Source organism: Lonchura striata, chromosome 3 (genome assembly GCF_046129695.1).
Source record: "Lonchura striata isolate bLonStr1 chromosome 3, bLonStr1.mat, whole genome shotgun sequence".
Taxonomy (NCBI): Eukaryota; Metazoa; Chordata; class Aves; order Passeriformes; family Estrildidae; genus Lonchura; species Lonchura striata.
The window spans coordinates 31180272-31198610 of NC_134605.1; the positions used below are offsets into that span (position 1 = coordinate 31180272).

At 34.1% G+C, this 18339-nt stretch overlaps 1 protein-coding gene across 6 annotated transcripts in view; it reads left to right on the forward strand.

The window, feature by feature from the left end:
• The window catches only part of SDCCAG8 (SHH signaling and ciliogenesis regulator SDCCAG8), a 105529-nt gene that overhangs the window by 5785 nt on the left and 81405 nt on the right, over positions 1 to 18339 (forward strand). For 5 of the 6 annotated variants that reach the window (XM_021550418.3, XM_021550417.3, XM_021550415.3 and 2 more), the window contains exons 2-11: positions 2346 to 2507; positions 2624 to 2706; positions 6121 to 6234; positions 6639 to 6764; positions 7060 to 7200; positions 8562 to 8626; positions 10291 to 10479; positions 12501 to 12639; positions 15232 to 15384; positions 17721 to 17855. In XM_021550418.3, the coding sequence (XP_021406093.2) occupies positions 2346 to 2507; positions 2624 to 2706; positions 6121 to 6234; positions 6639 to 6764; positions 7060 to 7200; positions 8562 to 8626; positions 10291 to 10479; positions 12501 to 12639; positions 15232 to 15384; positions 17721 to 17855 (1307 nt within the window). The remainder of the gene's footprint in view (positions 1 to 2345; positions 2508 to 2623; positions 2707 to 6120; positions 6235 to 6638; positions 6765 to 7059; positions 7201 to 8561; positions 8627 to 10290; positions 10480 to 12500; positions 12640 to 15231; positions 15385 to 17720; positions 17856 to 18339) is intronic. The other variant, XM_021550419.3, reaches the window with a different exon arrangement.

An 18339-nucleotide genomic window follows, 5' to 3' on the forward strand; every position in this document is an offset into this window, starting at 1 on the left:
AGTGCTGTGCAGTGCCTGAGAAAACATCTCTTGTTTGGGCAATGCTAAACAAGTTCAGCGCCTTCTGGGTTTTTTTCCTGTTTTGACTTCAATGGCAAATTGTTTTTACACTGATTTTTTTTTTTTTAATTTATTGAGTTTGATCCATCAAATTTGGGTGCTAGCTTGTCATTTTTTCATAATTATCTCAGATCCTTTAAACACTGAAAACCAAAGGGCTTAATAGTAAAGTTTTTTTTTTGAAGTTTCAATCCACATCAGTCCAAATTAAATTATATTGTCAGCTGTTCCAGTAGGAAATAGTACTTCAATGATGTTTTAGCGTAGAACAGGAATACGTGTTTGCATTTTATTTTGTAGAGTCTTGTTAAGACATCAAAAAGACAGGTGTTGATTGATTTTGATATGCAAAGCATAGTGCTGCATGTGAGCAGGTTTTGCAGTATGTTTTCACTGAGGCCATTTTTCTATAAAATGTACTGTTACAGAAGTAGCTTAACTGAAACAGATTGAATTGGGAAGACTTAAAAATTAATTGCTTCTAAAGTCATTAAAAATTAATCAGGTTGTCTTTAAGCAGATCTTCTTTGTTGTCCTGTAGTTTGTATCCACAATGTTTTTTAAAATTTCTTTCATATTTAAAAAGAAAATTTTTACATTGTAAGAAACAACAAACATAGCCTTTCTGCTCCTTGGTGTATTGTCTTTTATCCTAATGCCCAAAACTGTGTTCCTTACTTTGGAAATACAGAGTACTGTAATGTACTTATTCCCTTTTAGGCATCCAGTTCAACTCTTACTGAAGTGTTGGCTCTCATGTATCTGGTGAATGTAAAGCCACATTATTGGGACCTCCTAATTCTGTTTCCCAGTGGTGTTTTGCCTTGGACAGCAACATTAGTAATTTGGAAATAGGCAAGCTGTTAAGAAATTTAAGCAAATACTTCATGATGCTTTCCAGAATGTGGTGACATATTTCAGAGGCAGGAAAGTGTAGTTAAAAAAAAAACCTGTCATCAGTGTGCCATTGATAATGGTTTTAATGTGTTTCACTGCTACTGGCATGTATATTGTTAGAAAAAGAGGACAGAGTGTAAGAAGATCTCGGTTATCTTTGTGGATGATGTAATAGCTTGGAGTTCAGAAGCTGTAGTACTACAAAGAGAGAGAAGTTCTGGGAAAATCAATATATATGGGCTTGGTTGGTTCTGGTTTGGTTTGTTTTGTTGTTTGTCCCTTGGCTAGGGAGCAAATACTGGTATTCTGGGGTTCTCTGGCAGACATCTATAGGGAGTGAGGAAATGAAGGAACTTTAATGCTCTTAGATGACACACCACAAGACAACTTCAATGACATTGAACATTTCTTGGCAACAAATGGTTGCAACATAGTTTGCTGAATATCTAAGCCATTGCATCACTGAGATACTTCTGCCATTTCTCAATTAGCACTTCTGTCCTCATAGCATCCTGGAATGCTCAAGAAAGGATGAAAAGCCTATGTATGCCAAAAGTGAAATATTTGACCTTAACCCTTTTTTGAGTCATTGCCTTGTAAATGGTATTTGGGGTTGTTTTACTAAATTTTGACTGTTTAAAATATGCTTATGATTTCTGTGAAGTCAGCTGAATCAAGTAAAATAAGAAAGGAATATAAGGAAAAATATACTGAACATTAGATAAGACCTTCCTGTATCATCTGTCAGTAAGTCAGTTCTTGAAAATATTTATATTTATGTGTATAGAGGTTTTCTGTTGTGTTTGTTGGGTGTTTTTTCTAGAATAGTGTGTGTTATTTATTTTTCACACTGTTCAGAAGTCATTGGTCTTTATTAGATAACTGTTTTATGGTGGCTTGGTTTGCTTAGTTATTCCTTTACTCAGGTATTTGTTTCATTTTGTGACATTGCTTTGTAATAAGGTCTGGTGGCATCACTAAAATGCAAAAACATTTTTCTTGGTTTCCATTCCTGCATATTGTAGAAAATGTAGCATGAGTTTTAGGCTTATTGAAAAGTATGGAAGGTGCATATGCTAGGAAATATTTTAGGGTCGAGTATAGTATTACTTGTGTTGCTGCAGAGTCCTAGTGTATTGAGGGGCTAAGATGCTATCTCTAGGTCTTCTCTGAAATATTAGTATTTAGTAAATATTTTGCAAATATGGTAGATTTTTTTTGACTGTTTGCATTAGATAATTGCTTCCAGTGGCTGAATTTAAGTCAAGTAGTCAAGCTAGACACATGCTGAATGCTTGTATTTCTCATTTTTTCCTATGTAAAATATCAGTACATATTTTCTTTTATGTTGTTTATTGTGGCTAATGATGTGGTTGGGTTTTTTTTAGAACGTGCCAGTGAAAGCATCTCTCAACTGAAACATGCCTTGGCAAAAGGTGATGGCACTGGATTTGACCAGTCCTCTGTGGATGAGAGCAGTGACAATGCAGGGAAGGACAATGATGACTGTGGGACTGCAGCCAGTCAGGAACTGCAACACAGTCATGCAGGTAAGGTTACTCTGAAATCAAATGGTTTAAACATTGTTAGGAATTATACTGACTTCAATGAAAAAAGTAATTATTTATTGTATTGTATTGTTGTAATGGTTTTTATCTCTTCCTAGTTAACCAACTTAAAATTTTGTTGCAACACCAAGAAAGAATGGAAAGTGAAGAGTCTTCCTCAAGAAGAAAGAATTCATTCCATGTATGTGTCTTCTGGTTTCATTTGTGTTGTTTGAATAAATAGCATGCATGTTGATTTTTAGTATAAAGAGGAAAAAGGAAACATTGAATCATTTTTACAATCTTAAATTTGAGCACTTCCTGAGGCTATGACCAGAACTTAGTATCCTTATAACCATAATGGAAGGAAAAGGAATCTGTAATTCAGGGTTTATTTTTTTCTCCTCTTTTAGTTGACCATGTAGTGTAGTCATCTATCCTTTTTGTTTTGAAAACACTTGGGATAGACAACAAGGAAAAATTTCTGAAAAAGCAGCCTCTTTTTTCATTTGACTATACCTTAAGGATTCTCAGTGTCCTTCTTATGCTTGAACTATGTTTTTTCTTGAAAGAGTTAGAGGTGTTCATGCAAAAATAGGTTTTGTAGTTCTCTGCCAAAATGCAGTGGTCTGTCCAAGTTTGTTTACTCCCCTACAAGGGCTTCTCAGATGCTGCTTCATTAAAGCAGAAGTGCATCACAGTATGCGTGATGCACCATTCAGTTGCAGAGCAGCTGAGAATTGCTAGAATCTCCACAGAAAAATAATTCAAAGGCACTGTTGCAGTTTTATCTTTTGATGGCCTACACTGAATATTTTTGATTTATACTAAGCAAGACAAGCAGCTCTTTGCTGTCAAAGTTAACAGCAGAATAATCTAAAACCTTTATTCCTGCTGTGTTGCTTTCAGTTTGTGTAATGAGTATAGCTCTGCTATCCTGATGTTAAGAAATTTTATTTCAAGTTAACTTTTTTGAGTGTTCTAAGATCCACAAGTTTAGAACAGTTGTCCTTGCAAGGTATTTTGCCTTATTATGGCATAGAAAAGAGTGTTTTGTAACTCAAGGGATTGATGCATCATTGGTTGACTTTGGCATGACCTGAGTCAGTATCAGTATGTATTTAGCCTTGGAAGGGAGGAAAAGAATCTTTTATTCCATCTTTGATGGAGTTTTCTACTCATAATGGGAAGTTCTACTAGAGTGGAGAATTTAGAAAATGGAATACTTGTATCTAAAAATCTTGGGATAGTGCTTTCAAGGAGTGGATCAAAGGATGGAGGAATAAACAGAGAAAAAACAGGAATGTACTGTATTGGTACAGCATTTTTTCCTCTTGAAGTTTCAGTGAGAGACATTCTGTGAAGTGGTGGCTTTATTCTCCTTTGCAGCTGCCCTCCATCTGCTTGAGGATATGAAAGTGTTCTGAAGGCAGACCACATGTAAAGCTCAAAAGTGGAACTGCAAAAGTGCACACACACCAAAAATAAGCCCAAGCCCTCATAAAATACAAGCTTGTCCAGTGATTTACTGGACACTGTAGAAATGCTTCTTGTATAAGAAGAATCTAATTTCCCAAAGGTCAAGGAAAGCAAACTTAGATTATGAGTAACCTAACGTCTTGCTTTGAGTGATGCTGAAATACCTGATGACTGTTGAATAGTAAATGACTGCAAGATCTACAGCTAAGTATATTTCACAAAAACTATACATTTTAGTAACCCTTACCACACTTCATACATATAAAATTATTGCAACAAGGTTCCCTTTTCTTGCCCATAGATTAAAGTTGCAATAGACATCAAATGACTAAATCCTTTCTTTGATTACACCCAGATGGTTGGGCAGAAATTTTCCTTTTGATCTACGCTTCATCACCTGAGGTCAAGGCCCAGCAAGATTGCTTCATATAACAACTGCAGTTTTGCAAGCTGGGTTTTGGCTAACCTAGGTGCACCCAACTTCTGTTCCTGACACTGTTGTTATAGCTGGAAATGTGATGGATTCCTGTTGTCTCCTGCCAGTTTATAGGGAGGCAGAGTTTCTCTAGTTCTATGGTTTAGATGCTTGAGTTTTGAGACATTTTGGAAAAATACAAGGTGGGCCCAATTATTTGTGATGTTGGCAAAACTGTTTGTCACCATGTTGAATACTGGGTTCTAGAGCTGCTAAGCATTTATAATTTATAAATCCTTTTCAATATTAATTATTTGAATGTGAACAGCATTTCCAGGACTCAGGAATAGGTGTTTGGTAATTCATACTGATCAGATGTATCTTTCAGTTCGGATTTTAATATTTGGCCAGATTTAAACTCATGCATCTCGTGGCCTCTGTTCTTTCATCCTGTTACGTTATATTGTGAGAACATTAATTAAAAAATACCAAATCAATTTATAATCAATTTATAGCAATTATGTTATTAAAAAGGTAAAAAAAAGTCACAGAGGTTCTCTGTTCTTTTTGTGTTGAGAAAATATGCTACATGTTATTTTCTTTTTAGTGAAAAATTCCTAAGCACTATTGTTTACATTATAGTGATGTTTCTCAGTTGAAACATTATAACTGTTTTTCAGTGAAAAATAATTTGAATAGAAATTGAGTTTTTCCACATTTTGTAACACAGCTGTGGTGTAATCTTGTCAGAGAGGCAGCTGGAAGTCTCAGCTGCAAGGTGTTCATTACGTTTTCAGAGAAGAGGGATGGATGAAGAGGAGCCAGAGAATCAGATGACTTATAAATATTATCAAGTCTATATTATAGATACTTTAAGAAGTGTGGTTCCTTTTTTGTTTTAATTTTTAAAGTAGTTAAGATTAAGAATTTAAACCAAGATGAATTCTGAGTCAATAGAATATGGGGCTTATGACTACTGAGGTAGTCAGAATATGTGGCAAATTTTGAATTCCTACTCTAAGGGGATGTTTTTTTCAGATGGTTCTGGATATCCTCCATTTGTCTCTGCAATCCTGGTTCCAGATATCTCTTTAATACAGTCAAGATTTATATTTGGTATAATTGGACTGTAAGGTTTTCGTTGCTAGAAACTTTTACCTCATCCTAATTTAGGGATTATACCTTTATAAGGATTGGACAATGAATTTTAATGCATTGTTGGCAGAAACTATAGGTAAGATAACTAGTAGATGTAATAGCCACTAGTAGCTTGGTTTGCCTTTTTTTTTATTTTTGTGGGGGTTTTATTCACTTTTGGTTTGAGTTTTTTTGTTTTGGTTTGGCTTTTTTGTTTTTTTTGAATGGTGAATATTTCAAAAGTAATATTTAGAAACAAAGATGTAGGTTTCTGAATCTTTGTTCTCTTTTAGATTTAAATTATATTTAAGAAATATATCATGGAATATTTTTGCACAAAAAGGTATGCTTGTGACCCAAAATCATAGATGTTAGTATTGTGTGAGTTTCAAAAATAGGGATATGCGTAAAGATACTTGTTTTCATTCTGAAGTGTGAACTGGTGTTAATGGAGAAGACTCCAGAAGACTGTGTGCATTTTGAAGCCTTACCAGAAAACTCTAGGTTGTATTCTGTGTACAAGCAAGATCTTACTGCAATAATGGAAAATCAGAAATAACACATGTTGTTCTTTACTTCCTTCAGAAGCCCCCAGAAGCTGTGCCTGCAGATTTACCAGCCCTTTCCAGTCTTGTTCCTATAATCACTGATCAGTCACAGTACATTAAACATTTGGAAGCAGAAGTGAAGTTTTACAAGGTATCAGGTTACTTATTTGACCTAATAAAACTCTGGTCCTTCAAATGTGAAGAACTGCATTAAAAGCAGCTTGCATTTAGACTTGAGATTGATTGCTGTAATGACCAAAACTGAGCCAGATGTAGTTCAGTAGATCCCTTACCCTGTGTCTTGGTATCTGGTATTTAAGGGTCTTTAAAGACATTTTTACATCCTATCACAAATGCAAATAAGCATTTTTTTAAAAAGAAGATTTATAGCAATTTAAGCTGTAAAAAATACAAAATTTCTCTTTTGAGTATTTTTAGTCTCTAAGAGGGTTAAAATATTTGAAAATATTAGTCTAGACTCTTGGTCTCAAGATGCATTTCAATATTGGTAGCCATCTCAAGGAGCCTTTTAAATGCAATTCTTTCATCCTATAGGAGGAGTTGTGTGGGGTGAAAGATCAAGAACAGGCAGTTTTACTTGAAAATGAGGAACTCCATCAGAAGCTGAAATTCTTAACTGCAGAATACATGCTGAGAGAACAAAATCTTCTTGATGCCTCAGTAAGTTTTTATTTTTTGTTGCGTTAATCAGTGCTCTAGGATCTGGCCAGATTATTTTTATGGGAGGGAATACAAATGGTTGTCTGCAAACTGTATTTTAGTCAAAATTTAATGAGAACTTGTAAACATGTATTTCCTTGGATAACATCTTTATTGTAGGTTTCTAATCTAATTAACTTGTTTATTTGTTCTTATATTCTACAGAACATTATAAGATTCAATACTTTAGTAAGTACATTTGTTTAAAAAACCACCCTGCATAATCATAACTGAAGCATTAATACTTTTATTTTAGGCAAATACTCAGAAATCCTGCCCTGTAGGTGGTAAAGAATGTAGCACACACCAGCCTGTCACCTCATCACTGGCACATAACAAAGATCAGGCTTTTGTTGCAGCAGCTTCTGGAGACAAAGCCAGATGGCCTGTAGAACTGGTTGGTATTACCTTTCTTCACAGAGTCCTACCTTTGCAAAATTATTCAGTGTTGTTGTTCCAGTTCTGATGATCAGCTTTTAACAGACATAGGAGAAGTTTTAGCTGACTGAACCTTAATCTGAGCTCAAATTTTATTCTTTTAAACCTCATCTTCTCATTATACCCTAATTAATATTATTGTGCAGTTAGACACAGATGGCTGGTTGTATCTGGAGATGATGACTTCCCAGAGATAATTTTTGTTTAAAGATGATGGCTTCACTGTACTTTGGAGATTCTTAGGAGTAACACAGCACCCAAGCAGGTGGGAACTAGCTGGTGTAATTTATGTAGCCCTCCACACAAGCTCTTTTCATAATGAGTTGTTCTGCTTCTGGAGCAGTACAGGCTCAGTAAGGTACAAAAGTAGTTTTGTGCAATCTGCTTTCCCTTAGATTAATTGCACACCTTGTACTTTTAAAGATAACAGAAGAGTTCTAGTAATTTAGTGATGATGTTGTCTCCTCCTGTATTTTTAGTTTCAGAGGATATTAATTTTCCTTTTGCTCTGAAGTAGTGGAGTAGTTTTGCTATCTTTTGGGAAAAAAACTTAGGTAATAGAAAAGTTTTTATATATTTTATCCATGTGCATTTGTGTATTGTGGAATTGATATGGTACTTTAATTCTTTAATTATATAGGATTTGAGGGTTTTTTCATGGAAATATATAGTTTTGTTTTTTTTGTGCTAGTATTTTAGAACTGAAGACCTCAGTGATCACTGATCCCTGCAGTTGTTTGGAAGCTATTTTTTACAGTAATTGCTCTTTTCTTCACCTGTCGAATTTAAATCAAAAGAATAATCATGATTGTAACTTTGTTCTAAGTGTCATAGTGAGCAAAATTTATAGTGCTTTATCTGGTTTGTTTTCACCATTGTATTTAACATGGGTGTGGTTGATTCATATACCTAGTTCTTCACCAGGTAGACTGCCTCACTGTATTATAAATAAATAGCCTGTGTACTTGAAGTTTTTATAATATTGTATTAATATGTGCTGACTTGTGAGAGAGCAAGAGCAAACTCAAGGCATGATTATCAGTTTCTGTGAATCATTTTAGAGAACTGAGGAATGCAGTTGGAATTGCAACAATTTACCATATGAGGATCTGGCAAAAAACCTTATTTAGAAACAAAAAATGGGAGGGTTATTCACTTTTTAGACTTCCAGAAAAATGAAATATTTAGGTTTCTCTGCCATTAGTATTTCAACAGGTTTATGTCCTAAGGGGAAAAGAATGTGGGTAAAGTCTAGGTTTATTTGTAAAGACTGTTGTGAAGAAAGCAAGACATATCTTCTCCCATATTTTTTTTCTAAAGGAGAATCTAAGACTTCTTTATCAAGAAAAAGTCAATATCCTTGATGATCAAATACAGTCTCTAAGGTAAAGTGAATTTGTTTTTTCTGAAAATAATTCTGAATAAATTGTCACTGCATAACAGCATGAACCACTCTTAATCTGAATTTAACTAAGGTAATGTCTGAATGTCTGAATGTTATGTCTTCTGGTAGTATCCCTGAAAACTGGTTTTCTATTAAGTTCTCTCATATATGGATGTAGCAAAACTGAATGTACTGCTACTTTATGGAAACAGTAGCAATATAAAACAGCTTCTCTTTTTTACCCTCTTTCCCCAAAGAAAGGTCATGTAAAGTAGGCCACTCAAAGAAAAAAGAGAAATTAAAATTTTACCTTGTGCGACAACTTCCATAATGAATTACTTTCTACTACTGTTAAATTATGTTTTTCCCTAATAAATTGTGTTTTCATATATTTGAAAATGCTAGACTGTTCTGTTTGTAAAAGAGTTATTGGTAGCGAGAAAAGATAAAAGAATGCTCTCTGCATTGGTGAAACCTGCACCATACAAAGCCAGTTGTTTTAGTGAATGTAAAGGAGGATCTTTAATTTTGACTGTGTAATCCAATTTTTTTTCCTTCTCTTTGCCTCAAGTGTTATATTTACTCAAAAATAATTGTTGGGGGCTGTCTCAGAAGTTTGTCAAGTACCTTATTCAGCCTCTGATTTCTCCTTAGAGGTATGATCTTGCAAACAGGAAGTTCTGCAAAACAAAGTCTTACTGAAGTGAGAAATTATATGGCTTTAAGGGACTATCTTCCCTTTTAACTCCAAGGATGAATGCACACAGGACTTGCTGATTTCTGTCCAAAACTTTCCAACAATTGGTTTGTTGCACCACGATTGTCTAAGAATATATGCAGAGCAAATTGTGCTCAGGTTATAGTGGGTTATATGTAATAGACCAAGTACTAAAATTGGAAAAAGTGCACAGAAGATTTTCCAGATGGAAATAAGAATGCACATAGTGTATATATCATGTGCACAGTAAATCCAGTGCAACCAGAATGTGTCAGACTTCCTGTGTATGTGCTGCCCAGATGGCCTGCATAACAAACCCAAAGCTTTGGATTCATTGCACAATTTGTCAAATTGATCTATATGTGCACAGCGTGCGTTTGTCTGGAACTTCCTGATGTTAACATTCCTATTGCTTGCAATCTCCCCAGCCTAACACATGCTTGGAAATTCTGGAGAAAATTCTTCAGAGCACCTGGTAAAAATTTTGGAGACAAGTAAAAAACTTAGCCTGTTTTTCTGCATGTGTTTAACCTCAGGTTGTGTATATTGCTGGATCTGAGTGAATGTGCTGATTCTTGTCTAGGGAGTAGAGAATAAATATTAAGCTATTAATATTATTAATAAAAACAACAGAAAATTGTTAGAGTATTGAAATGCTTATGCAGCTGATTTTTCTTTTTTTTTTGCTAATAATGAATATTATACTCTGTTCAGACAAAATTTAAGCCTACAGGTTTTTCATCTAATACATTTCTGTTTAACTTCAATATTTTCTGATAATTCAACTGTTATTTCTCTGTTAACATCTTCCTCATCCTATTGAAATGTGTAAAATACTGTTCATTACAGGGATTCTTACAGTTCTCTTTGGGTAATATTTGTAGTTATATATTGTATATGAATATGACTTGTAGAAATACATAATTTCACAAATTTCTTCTTTATAGAAAAGACCTTTCAGAATCTCAGAAGACATGCAAAGATTTGGAAGGAAGGCTGAAACACCAGAAGTCACTGTTTGCAGCTAGAAATTCTAGCCAGGTTGGTGGTCTGTGCCTGAACTGTGCCCAGCACGAGGCCATTCTTGCACAGACCCACTGCAATGTCCACGTACAGAGCATCGAGAGGCTGACGAGGTAGGTAGTGGGGAGATGTATTTGTGTTGGAAGTATGGCTGCTTGCATTAGACCATTGAAGTCTCAATGTGTTAGGTTACATTCCTTGAGAGATGTGCATTTATGGAACAATACACTCCCAAGCTGGAGTCATAATGCTGAAATCATTGAATGTAGGTCCCAACCACTTCAAAATCCACAATAGCTTTGCTACATTTTTCAAGTGGGAAAGAATTTTAGTTGTTATAATGTAATTATGATACCTTGGGCTGACCAGATAATGACACAATTTACAGTCTGTTTCCTGTACTTTTTGTGCAGACAAGTCCTTCACTCTGTCAGCACAAATATTGTGCAAGTCCATGTATTTTGATTGATTATTTATTGCAAAAGTTCATTATAATTATGTGGTTGGAAGTTTTTTCTGGCTCCACTTTATTCTCTTTACCTATGAGGAACTTTTCAAATACATCAAAAATACATTGTGTGCTTGGGGTAGGATGCATTTCCTACCCCAAACACCTGTAGTAGTTCCTCCCTGATTACAATAAGACAGGGAAAAGAAGTTCCATTGGATAAAAATAAATTAAATTATTTGTTGCAACCTTTTTTAAAAAAATTGTAGATTTTATTTAAAGATTTTTAAAATCACAGCTATATAGGCTGAATATATGTAATTCAGGGAACCCAGCATTATATCATTTTTCTTAAGGAATTCTGCCAGTCAATTAATCTTCAAAAAACCACTCCCTTTCAAATTGCTAGGAATAATGATAGGATACTGCAACTTTCTCAAAGTTTGTTAAACAGCTATCTATTTATTGTCAGATATGTGAAACTTATTAGAATTTCTGAGGTATTAGATTGAGCCTGAGATGGAATAATGGGTCAGTTAGAAGCAAGGAGACTGTAGGGACATAGAACATACAAGTATTTGGTCAAGCAGGCACTATCTCTCTGCACTAGATGATTATTGACAGGATTTTTGTATTTTTTTCTATTAGCATGTCCAAAAAATTTCTGGCGAAGCTCTATTGCTGAGAAGTCATGTTTCAAAATCTGCTTTTGTAGCAAAAGTAATTATTTGTCACAGATGTTGGAAAATGTGAACAAACTGTAAATCAGTACATTCTTGTCCTCTTATATTACAGTGAGCTTGAAATAAAAGATTTGAACTGACCTCTTTATCCGTCTTAAACCATTATTTCATTTGGAGGTTTAAAGAAATCTAAAAGCTACCTGTACTTGTGGTGCAGTTTATTAAAAACAAGGGTATTTCACTAGGAATTTTCAAAGGAACTTTATCCAATTCAAAAATGAAATGAAATTTCAAAGTATGACTGCTAGGTCTCTGGCAAATACATAAAAAGTATTACCATTTTACACAACATTAAGAACACAGCAAATTTCAGCCAGAATCTTGAGCTGCACCTAAATCACAGACAAAGATAAAACTTAATTTAAAAGCTTTTAACATATCACAATAATGAAAAGGTGAAATTAAGTATTAACGTTTTACCAACTCTGCTTTACCACTTAGTACAGATTTTAGTGTCTTAGTGAAGAGTTGTAGAATCCAGGTGTTCTATTGTTCCAGTTTGCAGCAAATGGATTTATATTGTCATTTGATATACTTAGAGATTACTTGTTGAACCTAACCCTTTTTATTATTTTTCCCTCTTTTACATTTAATCAGAGTGTAATTCCATATTGCCTTTATATTATCATTTGCATGGATCCCCATTTTGTTACGTTAACAGAATGTGCTCGGTTCCCATACATTAATGACTTGAGATCTGCTCTCTTTACTGGCAGTTTCTCTAATGGTCCATCCTTCTAAAATGAGGGACTTGTCAAGAACATGATATTTTCAGTATCTGCCAAGTTGCAGTCTTTCACTCATGAGTTTTAGTCTTGCTTGCTTAACACCCTAAAGTCTTGTCTGTATGTATTTTATATTTGGCATACCTGTTGTTTGGGTTTTTTCCTCTTACAAAAAGAAATAGAAGTAGTACCTGTTTTTTTTTTTTTTTAATATGCAGAGAAAGAGATGACTTGATGGATGCACTTGTTTCAGTGAGACAAAGTATAAAAGAGATGCAGCAAAGAGAATCTAATGCTTGTAAGCAAGTTGAACATGCTATGCAAATGGCAGAAGAGGCCAATTTTGAAAAAACAAAGGTAAATCCATCACAAAATTAGAGCTTTTTAGTGTTAAGATCTAAGGCAAATGTTAATTAGTTTTCATGCTAATGAGAGAATACATGCATAAGACCTTTGTCATATATTAATATGATGTGGATTTAAAACAACTGCAGCCTGTGACTGTTTCTGAGCAGTAATATAAATTCTGAATTCAAGTTCTTAAATTCTCATCAATACTATGAGAATTGGTGCATTTTTTAATTTATGTACTTTCACAGCTAGATGATATAAATTGTGTTGTAGAATTTTCAGAGATATTCATGATATGTCAGAGGATAATCTTGACATCGTATTTCTGACCTACTCTGGAAAGAATAGTTAAAATGTTTACAAACAGTTCTTTTTTTGCCTCAGATGAGAGCAGTGCAAGAACTGACTGACTATCAGAGCTCTTTGAAGATGAGAAGTCTTGTCTAATGCTAAGCTTGTCTAAGCTTCTGTTGTTATGTAAATACGAATGATAAAACCAGCTTTGATCTAATGATTGTGTTAGCCCTAGTTCTGTACACAATCAACCTATATTCACCTAAATTATTTTCTTGATAGTTAGTGACATCTACTGTACTATTAGTGAATTACTGTGGAATTGAGAGAGGGTTGCTTTGGTTTGGTTTTTGTAATTAAATGCAAACAAGATTGATATAATTGTTCTATTGATAAAATTGGTGTTGTTTATCCAGTGCTGTAAGAGAAAAGTGTGTGCTTGTAGGGTTATGTGTAGTGTTACCTGTTTGTCTTCAAGGCTGAAGAGCAGTCTGGGTATTTTTCATACTCCAAAACTATTTTAATAGAAGGGAACAGGAAAAAAAATTACTTATATTGCATTAATTTTGCCTGTTTACAAGTGCTGGTATACCTCTTGGTAAGTACAAACCACCCTTTTTTTTCTTCCCCAATCCTATTCTACTTTTAAGTGCTGTTTTTCTTGATAACTAGCATGGAATCTCATAGAACAGTCCAGGTAACAAAAGTGAGAATTTAACACATTAAGCTTTCAAATACTGTAATTGGGACAACAGGCTGATGGATTGCAAAGTCTAACCTCAGGTGCTTATCATTTAAAACTATCATTTCTTCTTGTCCTCTTGCTTATTGCATAGAGTAGGAAGGAGATATGTTGTGTTTAAGTTTACATAGTTGAAGCAAATTCAGGAATTTATTTTTGACACAAATTTCATAAAAGAATGATTGTTTGAACTTCTCATTGTGTAATCAGAACAGTGGAGCTAACAAAACAACCATTTCTTCTTGAAATGTAACTAATGCAACTACTTTCTTCTAGAGTGCATTGGTTTAGATGTCTAGCAGCAGTTTTATGCAGGCAATTGTTTGCTGAAGTTGATGATTCTTTCCTACAGAAAAGGATTCAATGCCGTAACAGAGGGATTCTCTCACCAAAGTAGACTTATGATAGGAAAGGGACCCTGAAGAAGGTCCCACAAAATTGCCATAAAACTAATGGAGACTGATAGAGCATTCTCTAAAAAACATGGCTTAACTTGCTCTCCTCTTGAACAGTCCAAAGCCAAAAAAATTGAACATAGGGGACTACTTTGAGTGAAAGAAAAATAAGCAGTTAAAAAAAATTAATATGAAAATAAAGGGTAATAAGTTAGAATTCCTAAAGGGAGGTTACTCTAGCTGCTTTGAAACATAATATCCTGGATATCAGTGGAATGTTGAAATTAATCTAGTTTATTCATAGGCTAGCAAAATTCTCTTCCAGGTGCTTTGAATACTTAGATTTACTTGTAATGGAGTAGTGTATTTCTGATTTAAACTGACATAACACTCAAATTCTACACTTTGGCAGAGATACAGCAGCATAAATAGATAAGTATCTTCTTTTTCCCCAGCATTTTTAGAAGATAGTGAGGACAGTGTTTTGAGAGTCCTTGAACTTATGTTTCTTCTTTTTTTATAGAAAACCCATCTACAACCCTGTTTTTTAGCACCTGAAATTAAGCAGCACTTTATGAAGTATTTAGTAGAATTAATTTTTGGCAAACTTGATGGTTGTCAGACTTTTTCTGTGTATCTTTACTAACTGCTTTCAGGTTTCTTAGCATTCTGCACTCAGTAATTCACTTTAGGAGGAGACTAAGTGGAAGTGCATACATTTTAGTAATTTTTGCTTCAGGTCTTTAGTTAGACAGTAACCACTGTATTGGCAAGGAGTCAAATACTAGAGGCTGATTCTTGTGATTTGTGTTCAGGAATTTAAAATTTTAAACGTAAGGCAAATAATCATAGTTTTCGAAGAACAACTACATATTTGGAAAATACACAGAAAAATGCTTCCATCTCTGCCATGATTCCTAAAAGCAATTAAATTACTAAGTTACAGTAGGGCATGTGTATACCTACAAACATAGACATCTGTTTTCATTTTGTTTGTCCTATTCTAGATGTTAACACTGTAGGATATGTATAAGCATCATAATAGCTGCATTAAAAAAAAAGAAATTTCTAATAGCAAACTGTTTTCTTTGAAGGTAGTAGATAAATACCATGTTTGTTTAAAATTTTTAGGTTTTTTTTTCACTTAAGCAAATTGGGATTTTTTAGGCTCTAGTCCACTGTGAACAACTAAAAAGTGAGATGGAGCGACAGAAGAATTATCTTGAAAAGGAGTTGGCTGCCCAGCTAAGTAAGAGGGCTGATGAAAAAGAAGCACTGCGGCGAGAAATGAAGAAGGAAAGGGAGGACTTGGCAGCAATGGTATGAGCTGGTTCTTTCTCTGGGTATTACAGTGAATGTATCATCCTCTTTAAACTTCGTTTACTTGTCTGTCTTTTATTTTTAGTTTTAGGTGTGAGAGCTCCATCACCTCTACCATTTCTTTAAAGCAGTGGTAAATAAGTGATGCTTTAAGTTTTAATAACTGGATTTTGTGTTATGTCACTAGATGCATAGTAGGTTGTTGATGTTATGCATTTATTTTAGTTTGCATAATATTTTTAATATGTCAGAGTAAGAAAAGGTTAAGTAATATGTGATGCAAGGTTTGTACCTTGCTTTTTTATTTAAAATTACTATTTAGTTTACCAAGGCAAGCATTTAGAAGTTAGCACATGTCAAATTTAGGATTCTTTGCTACTTTGATCTTATATATACACAAATGTTACAATATCATAATTTCAAAGTGATCTTGTCATATGTTTAGTTTTCCCACCTGCAGAAATGTGTTGGAATTTCTTTTCTCACTCTTACTAATGTTTATAAACTCTCTGAGACAGAATCTGTCTCATCATTTATGCCATGACCATCGTGATAGTCTTGATAACCTTGTTTTAGGCTTCTAGGTGCTGCTGTAATTTGAGTATAAAACATGAGGGTTTTCTGCCCAATGGAGTCTACAGAGGAAAGCTCAAGCTAACAGCAGTAAGCCTGGGATAGAGGAGGCATTTCTAAGGTGATTGAAATGGGAAGAAATATAGAGAGACAAATACTTCATGAGTTAGTGCTTTTCACACTTGTTTGGTCTGTGACATCTTCAACGATTTCTGGTGGATGTTTCAAAACAACAAAGTGAATTTCTCTCCTGATTGAAGACTTTTTCTTATGTTTTGGGTCTCTTTTATAAGGTGTGTGGCTTGTGTCTAAAAATCTGGAGAACACAAACTGAGCAAAATAAACCATTTAAGTGTGTATAAAAAAACCTCTTTGACTCCAACTCAAGATACCAAAACAGGTATTAAACACAGTGATGGAGGCTATGTGATATTTAAGTATGTAAACTGATCATCAGAGATCTGTTGCCAGGGAAACTGAAATTTAAAAAATAATCTTCCACTGGTGACATTATTAAGCACTTCCTTTTTTGATTCCTTGCTATCTATTAGAAGCCATCCCTTTTATGAAGTTCATTGTTTTGTTACAGAGTTGATTTAAAGCAGAGTATTCTCTCCAAAATACAGTCTATTAGACAAGCATTTCATACTTTTTTTTTGGCAGAATATTTCACATGTGTGTCATCACATTAGTTTCATCACCCACTAAAATGTGTTTTATTGGAACCAATTCCCACTTTAAGTAGTTGTACTCTTTTTTTTTTTTTTTAATCCTGCATATAGATTAAACAGCCTATAGTGACACTATGATGATGTCATGCCTGGTAATTAAGAGATGGGATGACTTTGTAGAAAATTATGATCTATGTTAATGATTTATACCTACATATGATTAACTACTTTTATGTTTTAGGATTATGAGATAGTAGAAATGGTATACTATGGACCAAGTCAAGATTCATCTCAATATTTTGTTGCTTTCTTTATGAAATGGTTTGTTTGAAGGGGAGAATTGGCATGATAGATAAATCAGGTGGATGTATAAGGAGTGAAAAATAGTTATGAATATATAATCCACTAGGTTTGGCTTTGAATTTCTGGAAGTTAACCTAGAACTGTCAGACACCATTATTTCCACTTATATTAGTAAGCTTCAGGGCTAAATAGCTGAAGATTCACTGTCTCTGTTTTATTGTTACATTTTTTAATCATCCAGCAAAATTTCATCTGAATTAAATTAGAATTTTTAATATACTAATTCTATATGAGTTTTGCACAACAGTATGCTTTGATCTATAGTGTTGAAATGTTTTCTGAACTTGAAAGTTAATTTAAGATCTGTGGTTGCAGCTATTTTCTTTAGCTGGGGGAACATGATATAGGTTTGAATCAATCTACATAAGGATGGATAAGAAGGTGTTAAATAGTACTTACATTGCAAAACTAATGTAGCCAGCTGCTTCTGACACCTTGTCTATAATAACAAGTCCTGGAGACTAGTGCAGTCAGTGAAAAGTTTCAAATAAACTACTGTATGATAATTAAATTTAAAATAGTGAACCCACTAATAAAATAATGTAGCCATATTATGTTATATTATTAATAATATAGGATATATTTTATTGTACATGCTTGATTTTTTTATTACATTTTTAATGCTATGTATTTTGTCTACATGCAGTTGCTTTTGAAGAGAAAGTTCCACAAGAGTTTGATCTGCGGTTGGTCAAATTGCATCATTACAGTGTTTTTGGACTTTTTCAGGTGGCAGCTTTGTCTAATGATGTGGCTATTTTGGAGGCTCAAATAGAGAGAATTACAAGGGAAAAGAATTCTCTAGTTAACCAGTTAGAAGAATCACAGAGCCAGCTTTCATCTCATGAAATGGAGATGAATAAGGTCAGCACATTTATAAAGGAGCATTGAACTTGTTTTTTCTTATCATTGTGACCTGAAAGAAGAGAATTTTTACCTTGACCCTTTTCCTCTGTTTTGGTAAGGAATGTGTGGTAACTGTACACTTCATCCCAATACCCCAGAGGCACTACAGCTACCCCAATTTCAGGAGTAAAAAAATTACTTTTTCCATTTCCGAGTCACCTTGTAATGCAGAGGCTCACTTTTCTATTTTGCAGTTTATAAGGGTCACTGTTTAAAAAACTATCTCAGTGATTCAGTAAAGAACTGATTTTCATCTGAGTTGAGACAACATAGAATTCAGTAGTGTCCTTAGTTGCTACCTGTGGGACTTGCAGTGCTGAAATAAAGGGAGCTATTTCAAATCACTGTTTTTCAAGTTCATTCCTTTAGACTTTTTATGTAGTATACTGCTTAATTCACTACTATTGGTAGTACAACTCTTACAAAGACATCTTAAGAATTA